Below are 23,103 nucleotides of genomic sequence, written 5' to 3'. Positions count from 1 at the left end.
CCCTACTAAACCCTACTAAACCCTACTAAACCCTACTAAACCCTACTAAACCCTACTAAACCCTACTAAACCCTACTAAACCCTACTAAACCCTATTTCATGTAGGGTACACACGAGTTGTATACTTTCTGCAAGCCTGCATACTTCATACATCTCTCAAATATCTCCTCATCTACAGTTCTCGCTGATTGTAGTGATCCAGTTATAAAAAAGTCTGCATAGCTGGGTTGCGCTCCCAAAATAAATTGATTCTGGTCTTTCAGCAGTAATTTAGACGCAGTTTCCATCTCCATTGCCTGACGCTCCCACACTTCTTCTTCTTTGTTGTCACTCAGCATATCTTCCAAGGGATGTCCCAGTTCCCCTTCCCTAGTACGACGAAAATATTCTTGGGCATATGGCGATAAGATACCCATTTCTCGCGGGGTTACTGAAATAATAAAAGCAGGCCCGAAGGCACGGCGAACTCTCGTGGCAATGTCATTACCCAGCTCTGACTTTATAATCAATTCTGGATCAGGATAAGTCGCATTCAAAAAGGATGCAATTGCGTCAGAATCCATAATATAGGTATTGGTTGACAAATGATGAATAGTCGGTACTGTGTATTCGTATTTCGAGGCAGAGCTAGCATGGGGAGCAATACCACTAGAAGCTGATTAGTATGTTTTCGAAACCTATAGTAAAATCATCTTACAGCTTGCTCAATGTAGGCGCAATATCAGGAAGTTCGAGAAACACGGTTCGGTATGAGATACGCTTATAGTTGAGCATCAGACGAGTACGCCAAACTATTGGAGAAAAGCAGACATTCTTAGTGCAAGCCAAATCGTACAAAACAATCTCATTCATCGTGCTATCTGTCATTGCTAGAAAAGTCAGTGAATTCCGATATTTGCGCTGAACTGCCCGAATTACTTATGACAGTAAGGATATATATATAAGACGATCGTGCGATCTTGTGTCTGTGTGAGTAATTAGACATTTTTTTAGCGCGGATTGCCCCGCACCCATTTTTAAGCTTAGTTTCATTTTCAAGCGAGTTACTTCTTGAAGCCGGGAATCTATAAACAGATAACTTCTTTTTGCTTTTAGATTTGGAATGACACTGTTCAGCTCATAGGCTTTCTTCTTCTAATGATAATATGATTCTAAGATCACTTACGTAGATCAAAATCGTACTTCAAGTAATGAACATTGAGATAGAAAATATTACTAATACAATTTTTGAGTTTTTTCTCTCTTTTTATCTTCCAATTTATCGTCTTTCACTTCAGATCCATGCTCTCCTTTCATCATCAGAAACACATAAGCAAATAAAAAAATTAAATGGACTATTATCTTCTCTGCTGCTGCCATACATCAAATTGAAGTTGAGAAAAACGAATCCTGGGTTTAAACGAGATTTTGGTACTAGAGATAAAGTGATGATATAATCGCATCAGTAATACGTGATAAGCGCCACGGGCGCGCATTCTTAGAAGAGAAGGTCTACTCCTGTCACCATATGTAATGAAATAGCTTCACAGCAAAAACATAGTATGAAGCCAAAGAAAGGTATTCAGACCTGCACACTTTACTCATACACTGGAGACTCAGTTACAACAGCATGCGGCATTATACCAGATACAGACCCTAAGGCCATACCGCAGAGAATACAGTAATAATTTGTCAAATGTTATCAGTAATGATCTTTTCAACTTTAACTATTATGCGCTCATTACGGTGAGTGTAAAAGCGCAATCTAGTCAGCGTGTCTAATGGATAAATGAGATATTAGGGGAGCGCAATGCAACCTGGCGAGTTAGCGACCATCATGAAATGATAAAATCGTCGTAGAGAAATACCGCAAACGGACATATCGAGCAAGAGCAAAGCTTTAGCAAACAGAAAATGATACTACAAAATTGAATCAAGCTAGAGTGGCGCGTTAGTGTTTTCTAGGAACTCTGAATGTCAGACAGTATCTCCATCGACGACGTCTTTGGTCTTTGAATCGCAAGGCACTCAGGAATACCTCACCAGTCTAGAGTTTTGTTCGGTCTAGATCGAGCACTCTTGAAGAAGCTAGGCGCTCTTTCCTGGTTTCCTGCAAGCCGCAGAACGGACTGCCAGATTTCAAACTGACTGCCGCTGCTGCTCAGCGATGATAATTGTGACTTGTGTCAGCGGCAGCTCCTCGTGATGAGTTGGTCAGTATCTCGATTAGCGGCGCAGCAGCAACAATACAGACAGATGAATCAGCAGAAAAGCCAGCAGCTGTGTCTAGATTCATTGAACTGTCTGGGGCAACTGGACCCTCCAGGTCATACGGCGTGACATTAGAGTACAGAATTGGGACTACTGGTCGCTGATTTCGTGACCAAATAGTGGGCGTTGCCCAGCTGCATTGAGAAGTGGCAGTGCTGAATCTTGGCCAGCGCTTATTGCAATACATAGCCTCTATCATTTTTCTTTCGGGAGAAATCCAAGATGCCTTGGCACCGGTATGTCGTCGATTGGGCGCTCCTGTGGTTAGATTGAAAGGTCCATTCTGCGCAAGATTACTGATTCTGTTGTTCAGTAGATATCAAGTGATTAATAATCGAGGGGTGCAGCATACTCAGTTTGCGATGTACAAATCGCGGGCGTATGTTTGACATTTGTATGAGCACTTTTATCAACCATCCCAACAGATGTTTCGCTAGTCCTCAACAGCTTTGGAGTATTCTCGTGTCTGATTGCTAGCTTTTTCAATCTGTTTTCTCTCAAAAGTAAGAACAAGAAGCGTTATCGAGGAAAAAGATTAACAAACTTTGATAATGACGAATTTGAGCTTGGCGGTAAATATCCCCGCGGTATATTGGAAGGCAGCTTTTTGACTGTGCTCCCCATGATACTGCCAGAGTCAATAGAAGATTAAATGAGCGCAGTAGTAGACTTACGAAATATTTAATAAAGGGCTGCACAATGGTGCTGAATCAAGTCTCCTTAGAAAGGACTTGCTCAACTCCAAACCTTTAAAGTCATCTGTCCTATAATTACAGTTGTCAGCAGAAACATAATGAATAAGCATATAATACACACGAACTTGTAAGCAGATGGCAAAACCGAGTGCGCAGAATTCGACTCTGATAACAGCGGGAGCTTAAGTATGCGAAACAAATCGTCTCTTGCATCACTGTTTCAACTAGTTAACAATCAAATAGAATTTTGGGTCTTGAAACACGCGTTTCTGTACTTAGCCTCTAACAACCGCTTTATAGAAGAAGCCTTCCGTTTACAGTCCTCCTGCGGCGTGAAGAATGGTTTCTTAATCCTGAAGCACAGTTAGTCAGGAGAAGCTGCGAAATAGTAATAGCCAGGTAAACAAACTGATGTGAAATCAAGCAACTGCATTGAGAATTAGATGATATCAACGTAGAGTGCGCTGCGGTTGTGCAAATGTTCTCAGCGGCCGAAAAATCCTGCATTGAATATCTAATACCAGTGGATAATAAAGGCTCGCTAATGCCTGCAGTCGATTGATTGAGATCTGTAAACAGTAGCCCCTTTGTAGAGTATTTACGCATAGAGCTCACTTCTTTTAAAGATTCCTGCACCAAACTTCTGAAAGCATTATTTTTCTTGCAAGCAGAATGCTTTTCACTAACATTTCTAGGGCTTTCACTTCGCCGGTTCTTGTTGGATAATTTTTGTCGCTTGACGGGATGCCACAGAGCTACAGGCTGGTTTTCACTCAATCCAGTTTCTGGTTCAGGTCCATAGATGACAGAACAGTTATTGTGAATTCTAGAAAATCTCCTTTTCAGAATAGTTGCAAGCCGAGTGCCTGTTGACGGAGTGGCAGCCTGAGGAGAAAGAAACTCAACATTATCGTTCTCAACGTCATCATCCCAACTGCGATCAGCCAAATTAGAGAGATCCCAAGGGAATACATTAGCGGTTCTTTGATTCACAGTTATATTTTCAGACTCTTCAGGTGAGTAACGCGCCTGTGTGCTACTGCTCGCAATAGTGGAGTAAGACATAATATTATCGGCTTTTTCCGAGATAGGCTGACTCAAGCTCTTTGAGTACTGAGTACAGTTCTGTTGTCTTGCACAGTTGAATACTTGCGAATCGAAAGAGTGGCCAGATTCTGCCCAAGAAAGAGGGCGAATAAGCGCAGAATTTGCTAATTTCAAGGACAAAATCGGCTCAGCGCATGCCATAGGCCCAAAATCGGGCTGAGCTGTAAAATTCTGCATGGAACCCAAATTGACAGCGTCATGCAGTGTTGACAAAGTAAAAGGAGGCTCCATTCCTTTATTGACTTGAGACTCCGCAGCAAACTTTTGTATGGCTTGCGCAAAATGCCCATTATCGTGGGGAGTATTTGTTGCAAGCTCTGAAAAATCCGGGGCAAGGATATTGACCGCTTCATCTGTCAAATCAGAAGATGGCACAGGACCTATGCCGCCCGACGCGTCAGGTTCCGATAGAAGAGGCTCGGAACGGACAGACGCTGTGTACTGGTTGGAATTTGTCCACAGGCAAGCTGTAACGAATGATACCACCAGAAGTACTGGAACAATGTAGAGCACAGTTGCTGTAAAGTTGAGATCACAAGATACTGCGCCGACGGCAGAAAGGAGAGACGAATTAATAAATCCGTAGGGAAACATGATTGTCTAGCGAGTTGGACGGTTTGTTGCGGCTGGTGTTGCGGAATTAGAGGCGACTATTGGGAATAAGACTAAAAGACTGTGAGAGAAGCAGTAGGCGCTCTAGCAGGACGTAGGAGATGAGAACGAAAGGGAAGAGAGGTTTGGTGGGCATTCTTTGTCGGTGATGTCGTCTTGGGAACGCTACTGAACGGGCTGAACTTTATATGGACACAACAAGCATGCATAATAAAGACCTTCAGTTTCCTGTCGACTGGCTTCATGCACTGAAACATATTCAAAGGTACATTTATACAGGTAGTACAATTGCAGCTTCTTTGTGCTATTCTAGCATTTGCAGCAGAGAGATATAATAAAAAACCAGAGAAACGCGTAGTCTACACTGCGGTTTAGCTTCTGGCCTACGCGTTCGGCACAAGCAGAGTTAAAACCCCAATACATCAAACGTCACTTCTAAAGCTTTGGGAGCAAATATTACGCGTGACTAGTCATCAAGCCCGATTGTTGAATTGTAACCGTCTTGCATTAAAAAGACATCGCTTGTTTTTATTTTAATTTTTGGAAATAGAATACTGGCTGGAGGGTCTAATTGATTAATTATAAGGTGAGGTTTTTTTAAAAGAGCTGGATGTTTATAGGTTAGGATAATATTCAGAGAAGACTATATTTTGTAATTATGTGAGCGTCTTAACCAACCACCTAAATAGGCGAATAATAGTCTAAAACAAAAAGTATCCGATGACTTTGTACAATTGAAATGTTTAAACAAGATCTGCGATTCAAAAAACTCACTTTTCAGAGTAGTGCACGTCATCGAGAGTTCTCAGGCGATCCGCAGCCTGCTCTGCAGTCAGATCTCTCTGAGGCTCGGCCAGCAACTCGTAGCCCACCAGGAACTTCCTCACGGTAGCACCCCTTAACAATGGAGGATAAAAATGCATATGAAAGTGCGCCAATTCATATTCATCGCCGACGGGATGGATCGGAGCTTGGTGAAGACCCATCGAATAGGGGAATGAAGTAAGGAAGAGATTGTCATATTTTGTAGTGAGTGTCTTAACGATTGAAGCCAGATCATTCTTTTGAATCTCTGAAAAACTGGGCAGAGACGCGACGTGGGATTTGGCGAGGATCATAGTCTCGAAAGGCCAGACAGCCCAAAACGGGACGAGCGCAACAAAGGAATCATTCTCGATGACGATTCGTGATTTTTCAGCAGACTCAACTGATAGATAGTCACATAGAAGACAAGAATCGTGCTCGGCACTGTAAGATCTAAGCGAAGAAAATTCTTTGGCAGGCTCGGTAGGCACATTTTCGGTGCACCACACTTGACAACTATAAAAACGATTAGCGACAGGAATCAGACGATAAGTAAGTGTCGACGACTACATACTGAGGATGAGGGTTAGAGCAGCCCATAGAAGCACCCTTGTTTTCAAATATTTGCATATATTTAAATGGAGTTTCCGCTTGCAACTTCAGATAAAGATCGGTCCACGTGTTGATGACAACACGAATGTCCGGCACCGACATAACGGGCAAAGTAACATTATGTTTAGGTGAGAAGCAAATGACAAAACATGTTCCTTTAGTTCCCTGCACTTTGAACAATCTATTCTTGATATTCTCTTTGTCTGCCTCTGGGGTGACGTAGTCTGGCTGGTCGAGCTTGACGGCTGCAAAGTCGTTGACAAAATAGTATGTAGATTCGTACCTTGGATTCTGCTCCCCAGTCATGCGCGCATTTCCAGGACAGAGGTAGCACTTGGGATCGTAGGATGCCAGACTGTCTGTGCTGGCTTTCTCTTGCTGTCCCTGCCATGGCCGCTGGGTTCGGTGCGGAGAGACGAGAATCCAAGAGTCGAGGAGTGGGTTATACCTGCGGTGCGAGTTGTTGTTGAAATCGAATTCAGACATGCCTGATTAGAAATATGCAACAAATTATCTAAAGTAAACAGAGAAGAGCATCTAAAATAACCAGAATGAGAGCCAGCGTCGGAGGCCTTTAAAATACAAAGGTTCGAAAACTTGCGCGATTCATGCACGGCCGCCGGCGGAAGCGCAAGCGCTGAGCCGCACACTACCTCTAATTACGGTTCTCTTGCGCAGCCGCGTTGGATGATGCTTTTTATATCTTCCTACAACCATCCGCTTCTGACTGTGAATTCACCCACTTCCAAATATTTCAATGGCTATTCCTACTGATTCATATGTTCTTGTTGCCGGAGGAGCTGGTTACATTGGCTCGCACACTGTTTTAGAGCTTGTGAACGCAGGCTACAAGGTCGTCGTTGTCGACAATTTTTGTAATTCGTCTGAGGAGTCCATCATCCGTGTTCGCCAGATCACCAACACCCCCGATATCCCGTTGATCAATGTCGATCTTCGCGATGCTGCTGGTCTTGACAAGGTATTTACAGATTACAACGTAAAGTCTGTCATTCATTTCGCAGGACTCAAGGCTGTTGGAGAAAGCACAAAGATACCTCTCGAGTATTATGATGCCAACGTTGGGGGCGCAATTACTCTACTAAAGTCAATGGCCAAGCACGGCGTTCCAGAGTTCGTTTTCTCATCATCTGCTACGGTCTACGGTGACGCCACGCGATTTCCTAATATGATTCCTATCCCCGAGGAGTGTCCAACTGGTCCCACCTCGCCCTATGGCCACACAAAGCTAATCATTGAGGAGATATTGGAGGATGCTGCAGCTGCGGACCCCAATCTCAAAGTAGCAGTGCTACGTTATTTCAACCCTATTGGGGCACATCCGTCAGGAAGAATTGGAGAAGACCCTCGAGGAATTCCGAACAACTTGCTGCCCTTTGTGGCTCAAGTTGCCGTCGGTCGCCGCCCCAAACTCCAGGTCTTTGGAGACGATTACGAAGGATCTCCCGATGGTACTCCGATTCGCGACTACATTCACGTCGTTGATCTTGCAAAGGGCCACCTTGCTGCTCTAGCCAAACTTGACTCAGTTAATGGCGAGAATGGAGAAGGATTTTTACGAGCTTGGAATCTTGGAAGTGGGAAAGGGTCAACCGTCTTGCAAATTATTTCTGCTTTTGAGAAAGCTACAAATCAAAAGATCCCTTTTGATATTGTCGGCCGTCGGAAAGGCGATGTGCTGGACCTGACAGCAAAGCCTGATCGCGCAAACACTGAGCTCAAGTGGAAGGTGGAGTTGAGCGTAGAAGATGCTTGCAGAGACCTGTGGAAATGGACTACAGAAAACCCATGGGGTTATGACGGAAAGCCAGAATAGCCTTTTAGTTGAGAATATTTATAGTGAATTAGAAATAGATTTGTACTATATGCTACCTAAATGCAACCAAAACACCTTCTATGACGACCAATAAAACGAAAAAAAAAAAATGACTACAATTGAAATCCATTGACTTTAGACAATACAGCACCATTCGCCGGTGTAATTGGAAATACCACGTCATTAATTTGAGAGATTTCAGGATGTCTCGAAGCATAATACTCCCTTTTGAGCCCGTCAATCACGTCATTCACTCGATCTGCACGCACTAGTGAAATAATGCACCCTCCCCAACCTGTACCTGTAATTCTACTGCCCGATGCCCCATACTTTTGAGCAATGCGGCACAATTCATTGATCTCCGGACACGAGCATTCAAATTTTGATGATCCTGATTGTTGCGAAGCGTTCATAAGCTCTCCAAGGGCGTCAAAATATGGAGTTGACTCACTCGCCGAAAGAGCTCTCAGATTAGTGGTCAACGAAGCCAGTAAAGATGAGAAACATTTGCATCGAAAAGATTCTTCGATAACATGCTCAGCACGGTCTCTTAGATTCAGATATTTGGCCCGGATCGGAAAGCGTGTTGTATATTTGCGCAGCATATCTTCTGTACTGATGCCGAGCATCTTTGCGATCTCATCAAGAGAGTACTTATCTTTTGAGAAAGTTTGCCTAATTTTGACGACAACTTCCTTCACTGCACGTTCCTCACTTTCACGATCACCCATTGTCCAACCGTTTCGCTCGCATATTTTATCGTAGAACCCACGTAACGTGCCTCCAAACCCGTCTCGGATCTCTAATCTACCAACCGAATATTCACGCGCCAGAATTTCAGCTGCAAGAGTAGTCTCGACAAATCTAATGTTGTATCTATCAGGGCCTGTCTCTGTACGATTCGACACCGAAACAAGAGAGTTTGCGACAACAAAGCAAAGACGTGGGACAGTATCGAGTACGCGAACTGGTTTAGCAGACACGAGAGGACGAAAGTCTATAAGTAAGGCGTGGTCACGGACGGCAAATACTGAGGCCGCCTGGTCCATGCCACCGGAGTTCACTCCTAACGCACGCTCGGATATGACGGCAGAGTTAACCAGAAAAGATTTTTCAATGATAGGAGTGGTTATAGTGGATAGCACGGCCAAGAGGGATGAGCAAACGAGGGCTGACGACGCAGAAAGACCCGCACAAGTCGGAACTTCGCCATCCACTAGTATCCGCATTGTTGGCAAAGGAGAAGCATCTGTAGCGCACAGTCTCGAAAATGTCAGTGCACCTTTGAGGCCAGCTAAAAAGTATGCAGACCAGTCAATATGCTGAGATGTGGGAATTGCAAAGAATGGATCAGTAAAGTCGTCAGTACTGAACACTCGGGTAGGATATTTGACAGCCTGGACATTTGATAAAATGATACGCCCATCAGATGCGGGATCTGTGGAGGGAATGATAGCGACGGCGACAAGAACGTCGTGAGGGATCGCCATCGGCAGGACAGGGAACCACGAGTAGTCGATGTGCTCGCCTATGAGGTTCACTCTGCCTGGCGTGCGCGCCACAAATGAGATATCTCTATCATAGAGCGCTCTAAACCGCTCCTGAAGAGAGCTCCATCGCACGGACTGATGAGGGATGTCTGTTGCCGAGTAGATGTCGCTCAGCGAGGCCACCGTCGGTACGAGGTCTTCCTGCGGCGGGAAGGCTGGCGGCGGCGAGCTGATATACGCCGGCGGCGGCGAAGGATGAGGAGTCGTCCACGGAGAAGGAGCCAGCATTGCTCAGCTAAAATGCGTATTCTGGAGAAAAAGAGAAGATATGTTAAAAGAGAGGAGAACCTGCGCTGACAAGAAGCCCGGGGACAGAAAAGAGGCTGCCGGGGATCTCGGAGCCGCTGCCGGCGCTTGCGCTTCCCCCCAGGGTCATCTCTTCGGCGGTCACGTGTTGATCATGCTGCCCTTCTCGTGGCCGCAACATGTTCTCCGGACGAACAACATCTTCCTGCTCTCATTTATGCAACTGCTACCTTCACCATCTTCAAGCAATTCTTCGCCGCCGAGTGCGATGCCAGACAAGGGACCGAGTGAGGCTGAGTCTGACAGCAAAAAGCGGCGAAGGATAGGTCTCAAGCGCAATCGCCTCGGCTGCCTGCAATGGTACCCTCATCTCACTTTTTGCTCTCGTGTAGATATCTATCTAACTTTTTTTGCTGTTAACAGTCGCCAACGTCGAAAGAAATGTGGCTATGAGAAGCCGATATGCGCAAGCTGTCGAGACAGAGAATGGGACTGCTCCTACCCTGCTCCCGATGCCCATTTGAAGCAGTCGCCGTCGCAGTCGCAATCTCAATCTATATCGCCCCCAGCGGAGGCTACTCAGAGTCGTACATTGGATGTATTCAACTCAACTTTTAGTGATGACGGGGATATAGATTTGTTTGATCAAATCGTGTCGCCCAAAGCCCCCTCTCTTCTCACGCCAACCACTATGACGACAGCCTTGCAATTAACGGAAATTAACGCAATCAATACGCCAATGAACAACCTTGACGGCTTTGACCCTCTCACAATTCTTGACTTTACCCGGGAACAAAAGGAGCTAGTATATCATTTCACGGTCTCGATTTCATCCGTCATTTCATATTACAAACAAGAAGGACCATTCCGAAGGCTCATTTTGTCGCTACTCATCCCTGTGTCCGCCCCAGGATCCACCGTTCCGGCATTGACAGGGCCGCTACTGTCTTCTCTCTGTGCTCTTGCTTCGGCTCATAAAAATTATGCCTTGGGCCTTAGCCAAGCCGACCAGCAGCTAGCATATCACACAGGAGCCCTTGAGAATCTTATTACTCTGTTGGAAGATTTACCGACTCGATTAGAAGACGAAAACACTCAAAACGTGCTCTTGTCTTCAATTCTAATTCTTGTATACTATGAAATCGCAAAAGGGGGCTATATTGATTCTATTACTATGCATCTGAATGGCGCATATCGTATCATCACTAGCTTTTTGAATCATGTGATCCACAAGCTACAGGCTACGAGTGGATCAGGTCTCAGCACATACAGTGTGTCCAAGGAAACTATATTTCTGTTTCGAATCTTTCAATACTTTGACGTCATATGCTCGCTTTCAAAGAAGGATGTTATGCTTGACCGATCACTGCAACTCGAGCACTTTTTATCCACTTACTCACGGCTAAGGTCATCTTCGGGAGAGGCTGAAGATGACGGAGTTGATCCCGTGATTGGACTGGCGGAAGATTTATGGCCACTTATTGTTCGTCTATGTATTCTTTGCAACGACTCTGAATTTGGCAAGTCAGTAACTCCAGATTCGCTCTGTCGAGCAAGTTTGCTTGATCTTGAGCTTAGTTCATGGCAAGTGCCTACCCAGGATACTGTTGGCGCCTCTCCACACGATTTGGCAATGCAGGCTGCTGCAAAGGTATATCAGCTGGCTGCACAGATATATCTGCTGAGGACATTTTTCCCACCCGAGAATGTCGCAGATGCGATACAGGGGCATGTGCGTACTGCGCTTGATCAGCTTGCCAGAGTATGCACTTTAGAAGGAAATATGGCCGCGCTTCTCTGGCCGGTCAGCGTTGTTGCGAATGAGTGCGTGGACTCTATTGACCGCGGGTTTGTCAAGGTTGTATTTCAAAAGCTCGGCAAGAGGCAAGGGATGGCAAATGTGATGCGTGGGTTGTACTCGGTTGAAGCGGCGTGGCGAGGAGTCGAAGATCGTGAGGTGGTGATGTTTGGTTAGGTTTTTGGAGGGTTTACGGTAAACTGGTTGGTTAGCTGTGGCAGTGTAATGCATGGAGTTTTTGGAGTTTTGATCACGGTAAATTAGAGCCCACGTCCATGCGGCTCGTGCGGCTGGAGCGCGCTTGCGCTTTTCGGTTTTTGGCGTCGGCCATAGACCGTGCTGACTCTTCCCTGCTACCGCGTTTCTGATACGCGACGCTGCAACGAAAGTAAATAAACGCTTAAATTTTTACTTCTAAATGACCCTCTCTCCGGGCCGCCGTCTGCTGCTCGTCGCCTCTTCTCTCCCAGCATGGCACCCTCATTTGACTTCAAGCCGCAGTCGGGCATCAATGGTTCTTCGAAGGCGGTGCCTGTCGTCGACTCGCTCTCGCAGATTTACTCGGTCTCTGACATTCCACACCAACAGCAGCGATGGCAGCGACTGCGCGACAAGTTCGCCGAGTTGTATCCAGGCGAGGAGATTTCTTTCATTGCTCGGTCGCCGGGCAGAGTAAACCTGATTGGAGAACACATTGACTATTCACTCTTTGACGTCCTGCCTATGGCGATTGCCCAGGATGTTCTGATAGCAGTTCATGTTGGCTCAGCCGACAATAAATTAAGACTAGCAAATACTAGTCCTCGTTTTCCGATAAAGGAGTTTGCTATTGAGGCCTTGCAGGAGATCAATATCGACTCTTCCGTTCTCGAATGGACAAACTACTTTTTATCTGGCATAAAAGGCGCATTTGCCGTGTCAGGCAATGTGCAGATTCCAAGCATGCACTGTCTAATCGATGGATCTGTGCCAACTGGTGGTGGACTCTCATCATCAGCCGCCTTTGTGAGTGCCTCGCTGCTTTCTGTCGTGGCCGCAGTCAAAAGTGCCGCGTCGGCTCCTCTGACGGCTGCCATCACGAAGGCTGACTTGGTCTCTGCCGCGATCATAGCCGAGCGCAATGTTGGTGTTAATTCAGGAGGAATGGATCAAGCGGCTTCTGTGTTTGGTGTTGCTGGGCACGCCTTACGGGTTCAGTTTGCTCCAGAGCTAAAACCTATTGAAGTCGCATTTCGTGGAGACACGTTCGCATTTGTAATAGCGAACACTTTAGTAGTCGCCGATAAACAAGTCACTGGTCCCATTCATTATAATTTGCGAGTAGTTGAGACTACCCTTTCGGCTGAAATTATGGCAAAGGTCTGTTGCTTGGGTAAGCTGCCCGTCAGGGATGGCTTTGGGGGGACTTGGAGAGGCGTGTACGATAAATTTGCGGAGCAGAATATTGACATGGATGGTATCATCTCTCGCACAAAGCAAGTGTTTGACAAAGAGGAAGGCTATACTCTTTCAGAAGCAGCGCTATTAATGGAAATGAGTGAGGCTGAGATTAAGCAAAAGTACATGAGCCGTTTCCCTGTACGATTTGAGCGACTTCAATTCAGAAAGCGCGCAATTCACGTACTCGAAGAAGCTAAGCGAGTCGAGAAATTTTGCTCTATTTTGGACTTGACAGAATTAGATGATGAAGATTATTATTCGGCGCTAGGCCAAATCATGAAAGACTCGCACGAGAGCTGTAAATCACTGTATGAATGCAGCTGCGACGAATTAAACCAGATAACGTCGCTGGCAATCAAGAGCGGAGCATATGGGAGTCGATTGACAGGAGCGGGATGGGGTGGCTCCACGATTAGTTTAGTGAGTAAGGACAGAGTTTCTAGTTTAGTGCAGACTTTGAAAGATGAGTATTATTGCAAGAGGTGGCCCAAATTGTCAGAAGCGGAGCTAAAGGAGGCTATCTGTATCACAGAGCCAGGTTTGGGATCTGTTATTTTCGCATGATATATATTATTTTGCTACTCGTTACACCCCGATGAATGCCAATATGTGAAACAAAAAAAGAATATTCCCAACCCAACTAAACAAAAATAGAGCTTTCAGAAAATTAAAGAAATTTAGGCTATCCATAGTCCACCATCCTCCTTCTCACTTAAGACTTCGATAAGTTCACTCACTTCTTCGTCATCTTTGGACCAACCCAATTTCAAACTAGCCCTCACGACCCTCAGCTTCGGAAGCCTGCCCTCAAGAATCGCGAGGGCGATGTCATCCGCCTGAATTTTGTGAGACTGTCCGAGCATCCCGCTGCAATCGAGATCCAACACTTCGAGGGGATGGTTTTCTGCACAGTTTTCTGAAGAAATCAAGCGGTGAGTTATATAATCGGTTGAAACAACGAGACGATGTAGAAAAGGGCATAATGTTAGCATCGTATCGAGGGCATTGAAACCAAGGGCTGGCATAGGAAACGTTATCCGAAGAGCAGTGAGTGAGGGACCGAGTTGCTTCAGCAAACTTCGAACAGCGCTCATCTTCACAAAAGGGCAGTGCGCCATCGTCAGTTCGGTGATTGTATGGGGGAATTGAGTATACAACAGAAATTCGTCAGAGATACCACCGGCGAGACCTAACGTCGAAAGATTTGGCGGCCATAAATCATCTTGGAAATCGACGCAAAAAACTGAAGAACGAGGGAAGTTCAAAACTGTCAACTGTTGAAGATTTTTGATAGCAAGAAAAAGCTCTCGGAGATCGACGGTCTCGGAGACCAGAGATAGGTCGAGAACACGCAAATGCGAACAATGCCGTACAGAGATGAGGGGCGCATATCCAAAACTTGTCTGAGGAGCATAAAACTCTTCCACAGTTTTCGAGCATCTGCGAAGTAATCTCGAGGTGTACGAGTTCTTGCCGGACTGTATCGTGAATCGAAGATCGAGGACATGAACGTATTTGCCAAGTACATCTGATGACGAGATAGTAGTGACAAAGTCGAGGTAGTTTTTGGGGTAAAGTCTCGGGCGCCGATAGACATGGCAAATACCGGCGTGGTACCATGCCCGACAAACATAAGCAAGTGCGACGGGAAAGGGCGAAGGCACGAATGACATGATAAGCTCGACTATCTCTTGCGGAAGATGTCGATAGCTGTCGTCAACCACCCCATTGTCTTGTGCGTCAAGCTTTGGCAAAGACCCGGCCAAAGATGACAGTACCAGAGGGCTTGGCAGCGGCGAAGATGGCGTCGATGAGGCATCCGACGTAGAGGAAGACTCCAGCGACGAGGTCAGAGAATAATCTGACGATGTCAGGTCTTGCTGCGGCGGCGGCGGCGGCTGCGATGAGCCATATTTCTTGGTCGGCGCGCGTCCCTTTCGGGCCTGGCGCTTAGTCAGACCAGTCCGAATGGTTGCGACGAGCGAACGCGGAAAGGCGCGTTCTTTGTAAAATAAAAAAAGAGACTTGTGTTTGGAAGCGACGTTATTAGCATCGAGGATTTAGTTCAAAGCGAATGGACTTCAGCGGCTGGATGCTCACAGTTTTGCAGAAAACAAGGGGTTTGTGGATGGTTATTTTGTGGACGTAACGCGAGTGACTCAAGAACGCGATAGTTTCTAGAGAGGGTGCGAATTACTGACTCCTTGCTAGATCTTCGCACGATCTAGCTCAAATCTGTCTCTCCCTTGGTTTATAATATATATTGCTTATCTTTTTTGTGCAATTGATTGAGTCATGTCGTTGGCAACTCCTGTACGCTTTTCTACCTTACCGTGCAAGGACAAGGCCGCAATAGCGATAATTACTGGTCTTGCCGTGTTTGTGCGTCTTTACAAGATCTGGCAACCTTCCTCTGTCGTATTTGATGAAGTGCATTTTGGTGGATTTGCCTCAAAGTATGTATCCCTTTATTTCTAACCTTTTTTTTTTCTTTTTTTGTTTTCCTGGTGCAAAGCTTGCTGTTGTTGTTGTTTTTTTGATCTGCTACGTGATGGCTAATTATAGACAATCAGGTACATAAAGGGAGCCTATTTTATGGATGTACATCCGCCTCTCGCAAAATTATTAATCACTCTTACTGGATGGCTCTCCGGCTTTGATGGACAGTTTGACTTTAAGGATATTGGCAAGTAAGTTGCTCAGATATTGCAGCGCAGATCAATGACTGTCGGATGAAAAATTGTTAACGCTACGCGTCGCAGGGACTATGTGACGGCTGGCGTGCCATATGTTGCCATGCGATTACTTCCTGGCCTTCTTGGTGTTATGGTTATTCCTTTGTGCTTTCTGACTTTGAAGGCGTATGGTTGTTCGAGATTATCGGCTTCAATTGGGGCTCTATTCATTCTGTTTGGTAAGTCGAAATAGTCGGTCAATCTACTACTTCTAGAAGCTAACGTGTTCTGAATAGACAATGCACTCGCAACACAGTCGAGATTTATATTACTTGATTCACCTCTAATTTTCTTTACTGCGCTGACTGCGTATGCTTGGGTCAATTTCCAGAATCAGACGGCTTTTACGCGACACTGGTACTGGTACCTTTTTCTGACTGGTCTCAGTCTCGGCGCTACTGTTAGGTAAGTCCACTCTCTTTTTAAAATGGGTAATGATCTAATGCTAGATTTCTCAGTGTCAAATGGGTCGGTTTATTTACGATTGCCTGGGTCGGTGTTGGTACGCTCATCGGTTTATGGGATCTCCTTGGTGACCTTTCGGTGACGCCCGGACAGTACGCAAAGCACTTCTTCTTGCGAGCTGTATTTTTGATCTTGGTGCCTGTTTTGTTTTACTTAGGAATGTTTGCCATTCATTTCATTTGTTTGGTGAACCCAGGCGATGGTGACGGCTTCATGAGCTCTGAGTTTCAAAACTCGCTCAACAATAAGGGCATGGCTGATACTCCGGCGAATGTTGCAGTTGGATCACATATTACTCTTCGTCATTTGAATACGCAGGGTGGGTATTTGCACTCTCACGATCATCTATATCCTGGCGGCTCGCAACAACAACAAATTACATTGTATCCTCACAAGGATAGCAATAATGTATGGCTAATTGAGAACGTTACTGAATCCGAAATTGATTATCGTGAAACGGGGCCACGATACTTAAAAGATGGCGACTGGATACGGTTGCAGCATGTTGTGACCTCCCGGCGCCTGCACTCGCACGATATCAGACCTTCAGTGACTGAAGCTGACTGGCAAAACGAAGCGTCATGCTACGGATATGAGGGATTTGGCGGTGACGCAAACGATAACTTCCGCGTTGAAATTGTCGAGAGTAAGACAAAGCCCGGTAAAGCGCGCGAACAAGTTCGGGCAATTGAGACCAAGTTTAGATTGATTCACCAGATGACTGGATGTGCTTTATTTTCACACAAGGTTAAACTCCCAAGCTGGGGCTTCGAGCAGCAGGAGGTTACTTGTGCCAAGCAGGGAACCCTACCAAATAGTATCTGGTATATTGAGCACAATGAGCATCCTTTGCGTATGTATATTTCGTTGTTGTTGTGAAATGTCTGTGCTAACTGAGAGCAGTGGACGCTAGCGAGGATAAGGTCAATTATCCCAAAATTTCTTTCTGGCAAAAGTTTTCGGAACTACAAAAAGTGATGTGGGACACTAACAATGGACTTGTGGCATCGCATACCTGGGATTCGCGTCCAGAGTCTTGGCCGTGGCTTCGTCGCGGAATTAATTTCTGGGTGAAGGACCATAGGCAGATTTATCTTTTGGGAAACTTTTTTACCTGGTGGCTTACTTCGCTGGCGATTGTTGTGTACTCGGTATTTGTGTTTATTGTCGTTTTGCGTTGGCAGAGAGGATACAAGGACTACTATGCCCCTGCAGTCAAGGATTACAGCTGGAAGGTGGGCTCTAATGTAGTAGGCTGGGCATTGCATTACTTCCCATTCTTTTTGATGCAACGCCAGTTATTTTTGCATCACTATCTGCCGGCGCTATACTTTGCGGTGCTGGCATTTGTTGTTGGCTTTGACATATTCTGTAAAACCGTGCTGAAAAGAAGACTACTGGTGGTGGTGGTGTCAAGTGTGCTTGTGCTCGGCAGTATTAGTGTATATGTGACTATGAGTCCCTTGATTTATGGCGAGAAATGGACAAAAGATGAATGCAACAGGCTGAAAGTGTTGCCGCATTGGGATTTTGACTGCAATGCGTTTTACGCCGACAAGTCGATGTATGAGAATGGCAATAGCGGAAAGTCTAGACTTGAGGAGGCGATTGAAAAAGCTTCAGAAAGGCTTTCCGCGAGTAATTCGGAAGAACTGCATAAGGCTTCAGAGACGCATGCTGGGGAGGAAGAAGAGTATGTACAGGTTTATGAAGAACATGACGAGTTGTGAAATGCTTTGAAAAAAACAAAGAGGAGATGATGATCAGCTTTGGAGAAGAGCAAAAGGTGTATTTTGTACAAAATGAGTAATAAATTAGACACAGTATGTAGCATAGTAATTGTGTTGTAAGATTAATGATGAGTAAATCAGTGTCGTGGGGGCGAGGACGGGATGTAGTAAGACTCTAATACGGCCGAATCAGAAGAAATGACAAGAGGGAACGGTATATGTGAATGTGACTGAGTCTGTCTTTTTGTAATGATGTGACTATCAGAACTAGAGTCGATAATGGTTAGAAATGGATTACTTTCGGTAGCCACTTTGACAGGTGCTGGCTTCTTTCGTTTTCGAGGATTCTGCTTCGGTTTAAGAAGTGAATCAGGATCGACGATTGCTCCAAGCTTAATGTCATTTACAATACAAAAGCTGCTTGAATGTGCTTGATCGAGGCTTCGTTTATCCTGGTAGAGATAGAGTGCAGTTGCATTGCGGGAGTCACCTTTTGAAGATGAAATGCGGTCATTCGCTTCAGTTGTGCAGATAAGACTCGAATACAAATAATTTGAATCAGTTGCTTCTTGACTGAATGATTGACCAGATATTTGCATCGTAGGGTCAGAGTTGCTGCTGAGTAGTTTGTCATTAAAAAGAAGTTCGTGTTGTTCGTCGGTTGTCAATCCATGATGATTTGCAGGTTGCTGATCTGATTTAGAATCACAATCAGAAGAGAGTAGACTTGTAGAAGATATATTGATGCTGGTCATAGCATAGTCAAAGGAGCTTGATGAATCCAGTGATGAGGTCAGTGATGAAACTTGGAGATGTGTGTGGTAGAATAAAAACCCTACCACTAATAACTAACTTAATCCTTATAACTATTGTACCTGGAATGTTTAAGGGATAAAAATGCAAATAAAAAATGGCCGGTGTACACTAATTTAGCACTTCAAACCAAGATTCATGTTTTAGATCGAGCTGATCAGACTGAATTTGTTTCGCGCAATTAACGGTGTATTGTTTGTAATCGTCAGCTTTTTTGAGAGATGATAATGAGCCGCGTAACGAGTGTTTGAGCTGAAAATCAATACAAAGATGATAACTCAAATTTACCGTCCATATGCAACAACTAAATTAAAGCAAAGCAGAGTGATGGATAAGAAAAGATATTTTCATAACAGTATTTTTATGGAACGATGTTTTAAAATACTAAAACACTGTAGACCAGAAGATAAAACTTGAGCAGTAAAATCTTATGCAGCAAAGATCAGTTTATCTTAACTCAAAGAGCTAATTGCATATATTTCCACAGATTAGCATATAATTCTATACCACAGTCTCAGCATAATGTTCTCGCTTCATGCATTCATCGCAATGACGTCCTGATGGGCAGAGCTACTGCTGCTGAGAAATATTTGCTAGCTCCAGTAACATCAACTCACGTGCCTTGGGCACATGACACTGACGAGGCGAGGATGCGGAGGAAAATAGCATAAGGCGTCCGTGCGGCGGTCCGCGGCGGTCCCCACATTAACTAACTCTCTCTTATAAAAAGCGATCACCGCATTCTCCGTCTATATTTCTCTATCTTATCTCTGCTCTTTCTGCTCTCATATACTCATGTCAGCTTTTTCTCTCTTCCGCAGAGCATTCTCTACTGTGCGCCCTTTCGCAGCAGCCCCCCAGCAGCCGCCGGGCCGCGTACCTTCTCTGGGAAACGTGCCGCCTTCATACAAAGGTCACTACTTCGACGGCACTCCGCAGCCCGAAGAGCCTATCTCCAATTCCTCTGACGCGACGGAAGACGCTTCCTCTCTTGTAACGTCTCCGAAGGGCTCGGGTCTCATTAAGAATTTCCTCTTTGGGAGTGAAGAGAGCAGACGTGAGATCGAGTCTCTAGAGAAGAGCTACTCGTCGCAGCTTATGAGGGGAAAATACGTGCACGAAATCACCTACCATCATGTTCTACCCGAATCCAGTCCTGAATACGTCAAACTCATGTATGTTATGCCTTTTCTTCTTCTTCGTGTTTCTCAGAATGCTAACCCATCTCTAGATCGGAGGTCTATCCTGCTATCGCTGCTGATCCAGACAATAAAGTGAAGCTTGTGGGCAGTTGGCGCACTGTTGTCGGCGATCTGGATACTTTCAGTATGCTTTTTTGATAATTTTTAATGCATTATCGTGTGATTCTAATTATTTATAGTTACCATCTGGGAATACAACGGATACGCTGGATTTCACGAAACCAGCTATAGTCTACATCATCAGCCCGTATGTAAGATCCTTTTATAGCGCATACACCTAAAAAAATAACTAATATCGCTGCAGAAATACGTTGACTACCTCAGCAAACTTCGTCCCCTTCTCCGCTCTCGCAAGAATAAACTTGTACAGGAATTCTCCTTCTGGGGTGGTACGGCCGCTCCGCGTACGCTTGGCGGGGTATTTGAGTTGCGTTCATATGAACTGCAGCCGGGTCGTCTTTTAGAATGGGAAACATCTTGGAGAAAGGGTCTTGAATGTCGCCGACAAGTAATGGAGCCTGTCGGAGCCTGGTTTACCCAACTGGGTGATCTAAATACCGTGCATCATTTATGGCAATTTGCGGATCTCGAACACAGAAGATTGAGCAGAGATAAATGCTGGGAGCTACCTGGCTGGGCAGATACTGTTCATGAAACAGTTAAACTGATTGAGCATATGGAGTCTGACATTCTCGTTCCAATGCCATTTAGTCCGCTGAAGTAGAAATAAATGTTTAGATATATATATACATGAAAACTTTTCTTTTCAAAAATGGTAAAATTTGCGCCAATATTCGTCCGTAACCTGCTCACCATATTTTTCAACTAAATCATCGTAGTCCGGATCAGATTTTAATATGATAGATCTTGAAAGCCCAAGATCATGATGCCGTCTTTCTAGGTCGCGCTGGAATTCTTTATGCGACCGAGCTTTCTGTTCTTTTTTAATATCTCTAGCAGTCGGCATTTTTACCTTTTTCCGTTGGGGGAAGCTTTGCTTCAATCCTTGTGGTAAATCTTCCTGCTCTTGCTGTTCTCGTACTTTGCGCTCATAGTGCCCTTCGGAATCGCCTGAAGAGTATAGTACTTCTCTAGGAACTTTCAGCTTTGCCTGCAAAGCCCAAAGGTCACCCCAGTTAGCTTTTCTCGCATCATGGTACTGCTGTTTGTCGGAAGATTTTGTGATTGTCCAGCGCTCAAAGAAACCCTGAGGCGAGCATACGTCCATCATAACGTGCTTGTCACGCTTAATTGGCGGGTTGAGGATCCGCGGCCAGCTAAGTGATTTTTCAAGAGTCGAGTTAGGTTTCGGCAGGGTATTTTCTGCGGTTTCGGCTTCTTTCTGCACCACGAGATAGGATATTTGAGCGAGTTCGTAATTGCGACTTCCAGTACGACCTTTGCCTGACATTTTGTTTGGCTTATTGAGTTTCTTGGTTGAAGTTTTCCATGATAAAGAAAGATTCTTTCCACGTTTTAAATCAATCAGCCAGTCAGGCTTTTGCATCATTTGTGGGAAGTGACACCAGCTTCGTCGTTTGAAATCTTCGTCAAGATGTCGCAGTTGAAGTGGGCAGTGGTTGTGATGAGAGCAAGGCGCAATGACCCTTAAGGAAGATCGTGAATGCGAAAGCGTCTTATTTTCAGGCTCAAGAAGTTTGTGCAATTCTTTCTCAGAAATAATAACTTCTTGAGTTATCTGGTCTTCTGGTAGTGGCTCAAACTCGATCGCATGCGTTGCCTGTGCTGGAGTTGTGTACTCCTTTGAAAACCCTTCTTCTGGAAAATTTTTCACCTGCTGATCATGATATTTGCGGAGGCTGTCCTCTTTGATTCCGACAGTGCGTTTAGTTTTAGGGCGTAGAATCATCTCTCTTGCTCGCGCAATGCGCTCAAATCCAAGCAGATTTCCTCGCTCGATCAAGACAAGTACACCTCCAGGAGCAAGTAAATCCAATATTCGTTTTAACCGCCGATCAGATTCACCTGGTTTCTTTTCAGTAGGAAAGAGCATATGGTGCATGACGGTGATTAAATCATATTTCTCAGTTGGAAGACTATTCAGTCTGAACTTTACCCCATCGAAGCGCGTATCTATCGAATCTGGATGCGGATGATATGCAGGATCATCAAAATGTTCTTCATCGGCAAACGCAAGAGGCACTTTCTCATTCTCTTCGTCGTCTAACTCCAATTTCTCATGTTCACGGACTTGGAAAGATTTGACTACGCGAGCTGCCTGTTCGAGTTTTTGTGCTCGCAAAATCTCCATTCCTCGACGCGCCATGAGTTTGTTACCATATATTACACTCTGGACATGCTCTGGGTTATAGCTTGTGCTTCCTTCAAACACCTCATTCAAAGCAAGTACTCCGACAGCTGGTCCTGTGCCAATATCAAGGATTCGATTAGGGCGCCAGGATGGGCCCAGTCGCCGTCGTGCCTCGGACAATGCATAAACTGCTGCGGTAAAGTTCTGGGGAACAAGAGCTGCAATGTGCGCATCGACGTGATTGCGAGCCGGATTTGTTGCGGGAGATGTGCGAGATGGTTTGGGAAGTGGGATATCTGCTGATGAGGTGTCGTCCGGGGAGATGTAAGTTGTGGGATTGCGAGATGCTTCCGATAAACGCTCGTAAATCAGTTTAACTCCTTGTCTTATTTCCTTCATTTTGGCTGTGGGATGAATAATGGGTTAGCACATACATTCATACTAAACGAGTGAAAAGAAAAGCGCACCTGGTGAGCCGCCTATAACTTCATTGATGCATTCTGGTATATCGACGCTTGCAAGCGCAGTTTTTCCTAGCAGAGTATCCGGATGATACCGCGGAGAGATTTTTCCGGCAAGAACCCATGGATTTATGTATATTTCAGGTACTGCTCTTGCCGCGAAGATAGGCGCTTGGCCTGTTACTTGATTGACGAGATCCGGAGCAGGTATGGCTTCTGGCTCGCGAGGCCGTATTGGGCGGAAGTTTGACGGGAAGGAAGAAGCTCGAGGAAGAAGACGAGCTTTTGAGGGAGCGAATGCTCGTGTCATTTCACCTTACTCTCTTTGTCTCTTTTTTTGCACCTGTAATAGATTTGATATGCTTTGAGGTGTCTTGATTACCTTTGCACTGCAAATAAATTTTTTGGTTGGGAGTTTAGAGAGGCTCCAAGCTTGGGTCTTAACGCCGATCAAAGCCTAATTTTTTGTTATAAAGA

The 23,103-nt window shown here is 45.2% G+C and overlaps 12 protein-coding genes across 12 annotated transcripts; 5 read left to right on the top strand and 7 right to left on the bottom strand.

The window, feature by feature from the left end:
- Window positions 1–8: 8 nt before the first annotated feature.
- V2V93DRAFT_376875 (uncharacterized protein) lies at window positions 9–1,033 on the bottom strand. The gene is made up of 2 exons (XM_066911860.1): window positions 698–1,033; window positions 9–648 (listed from the first exon to the last, which is right to left on the bottom strand). Exons 1-2 carry the CDS (start codon window positions 865–867, stop codon window positions 93–95), a joined length of 726 nt encoding a protein of 241 aa, XP_066762957.1. The 5' UTR covers window positions 868–1,033; the 3' UTR covers window positions 9–92.
- A 755-nt stretch (window positions 1,034–1,788) lies between these two features.
- V2V93DRAFT_142249 (uncharacterized protein) lies at window positions 1,789–5,040 on the bottom strand. The gene is made up of 7 exons (XM_066906847.1): window positions 3,355–5,040; window positions 3,221–3,298; window positions 3,071–3,160; window positions 2,925–3,014; window positions 2,795–2,878; window positions 2,603–2,737; window positions 1,789–2,546 (listed from the first exon to the last, which is right to left on the bottom strand). Exons 1-7 carry the CDS (start codon window positions 4,644–4,646, stop codon window positions 2,141–2,143), a joined length of 2,175 nt encoding a protein of 724 aa, XP_066762956.1. The 5' UTR covers window positions 4,647–5,040; the 3' UTR covers window positions 1,789–2,140.
- A 251-nt stretch (window positions 5,041–5,291) lies between these two features.
- V2V93DRAFT_376867 (galactose-1-phosphate uridyl transferase) lies at window positions 5,292–6,667 on the bottom strand. Its single transcript, XM_066911859.1, has 2 exons — window positions 6,043–6,667; window positions 5,292–5,984 (listed from the first exon to the last, which is right to left on the bottom strand). Exons 1-2 carry the CDS (start codon window positions 6,564–6,566, stop codon window positions 5,435–5,437), a joined length of 1,074 nt encoding a protein of 357 aa, XP_066762955.1. The 5' UTR covers window positions 6,567–6,667; the 3' UTR covers window positions 5,292–5,434.
- Window positions 6,668–6,782: 115 nt separating this feature from the next.
- V2V93DRAFT_376866 (uncharacterized protein) lies at window positions 6,783–7,998 on the top strand. The gene has a single exon (XM_066911858.1). The coding sequence runs from the start codon at window positions 6,838–6,840 to the stop codon at window positions 7,912–7,914; it is 1,077 nt and encodes a 358-aa protein (XP_066762954.1). The 5' UTR covers window positions 6,783–6,837; the 3' UTR covers window positions 7,915–7,998.
- On the bottom strand, window positions 7,938–9,757 carry V2V93DRAFT_376865 (ribosomal protein S5 domain 2-type protein). The gene has a single exon (XM_066911857.1). It carries the CDS (start codon window positions 9,690–9,692, stop codon window positions 8,028–8,030), a length of 1,665 nt encoding a protein of 554 aa, XP_066762953.1. The 5' UTR covers window positions 9,693–9,757; the 3' UTR covers window positions 7,938–8,027.
- A 170-nt stretch (window positions 9,758–9,927) lies between these two features.
- On the top strand, window positions 9,928–11,685 carry V2V93DRAFT_329736 (fungal-specific transcription factor domain-containing protein; the record flags this gene model as incomplete). Its single annotated transcript, XM_066907635.1, has 2 exons — window positions 9,928–10,070; window positions 10,134–11,685. The coding sequence occupies 2 exons, from the start codon at window positions 9,928–9,930 to the stop codon at window positions 11,683–11,685; spliced, it is 1,695 nt and encodes a 564-aa protein (XP_066762952.1).
- Window positions 11,686–11,832: 147 nt separating this feature from the next.
- On the top strand, window positions 11,833–13,569 carry V2V93DRAFT_141895 (ribosomal protein S5 domain 2-type protein). Its single transcript, XM_066906843.1, has one exon. The coding sequence runs from the start codon at window positions 11,980–11,982 to the stop codon at window positions 13,510–13,512; it is 1,533 nt and encodes a 510-aa protein (XP_066762951.1). The 5' UTR covers window positions 11,833–11,979; the 3' UTR covers window positions 13,513–13,569.
- On the bottom strand, window positions 13,504–14,993 carry V2V93DRAFT_376862 (uncharacterized protein). Its single transcript, XM_066911856.1, has one exon. It carries the CDS (start codon window positions 14,619–14,621, stop codon window positions 13,626–13,628), a length of 996 nt encoding a protein of 331 aa, XP_066762950.1. The 5' UTR covers window positions 14,622–14,993; the 3' UTR covers window positions 13,504–13,625.
- A 165-nt stretch (window positions 14,994–15,158) lies between these two features.
- Window positions 15,159–18,021, top strand: V2V93DRAFT_376858 (Dolichyl-phosphate-mannose-protein mannosyltransferase-domain-containing protein). Its single transcript, XM_066911855.1, has 6 exons — window positions 15,159–15,404; window positions 15,522–15,638; window positions 15,711–15,862; window positions 15,920–16,088; window positions 16,142–17,001; window positions 17,052–18,021. The coding sequence occupies exons 1-6, from the start codon at window positions 15,244–15,246 to the stop codon at window positions 17,876–17,878; spliced, it is 2,286 nt and encodes a 761-aa protein (XP_066762949.1). The 5' UTR covers window positions 15,159–15,243; the 3' UTR covers window positions 17,879–18,021.
- On the bottom strand, window positions 17,947–19,111 carry V2V93DRAFT_142234 (uncharacterized protein). Its single transcript, XM_066906846.1, has 2 exons — window positions 18,754–19,111; window positions 17,947–18,649 (listed from the first exon to the last, which is right to left on the bottom strand). The coding sequence occupies exon 2, from the start codon at window positions 18,631–18,633 to the stop codon at window positions 18,016–18,018; it is 618 nt and encodes a 205-aa protein (XP_066762948.1). The 5' UTR covers window positions 18,634–18,649; window positions 18,754–19,111; the 3' UTR covers window positions 17,947–18,015.
- V2V93DRAFT_141900 (uncharacterized protein) lies at window positions 19,061–20,638 on the top strand. Its single transcript, XM_066906844.1, has 4 exons — window positions 19,061–19,866; window positions 19,923–20,017; window positions 20,073–20,140; window positions 20,198–20,638. Exons 1-4 carry the CDS (start codon window positions 19,487–19,489, stop codon window positions 20,615–20,617), a joined length of 963 nt encoding a protein of 320 aa, XP_066762947.1. The 5' UTR covers window positions 19,061–19,486; the 3' UTR covers window positions 20,618–20,638.
- On the bottom strand, window positions 20,236–23,017 carry V2V93DRAFT_402300 (uncharacterized protein). Its single transcript, XM_066912602.1, has 2 exons — window positions 22,633–23,017; window positions 20,236–22,569 (listed from the first exon to the last, which is right to left on the bottom strand). The coding sequence occupies exons 1-2, from the start codon at window positions 22,934–22,936 to the stop codon at window positions 20,660–20,662; spliced, it is 2,214 nt and encodes a 737-aa protein (XP_066762946.1). The 5' UTR covers window positions 22,937–23,017; the 3' UTR covers window positions 20,236–20,659.
- Between the last annotated feature and the right edge of the window lie 86 nt (window positions 23,018–23,103).

The sequence above is a fragment of the Kockiozyma suomiensis genome, assembly GCF_038497685.1.
Source record: "Kockiozyma suomiensis strain NRRL Y-17356 unplaced genomic scaffold V2V93scaffold_22, whole genome shotgun sequence".
NCBI lineage: Eukaryota > Fungi > Ascomycota > Lipomycetes > Lipomycetales > Lipomycetaceae > Kockiozyma > Kockiozyma suomiensis.
This window is presented reverse-complemented; position numbering and strand designations above follow the sequence as displayed.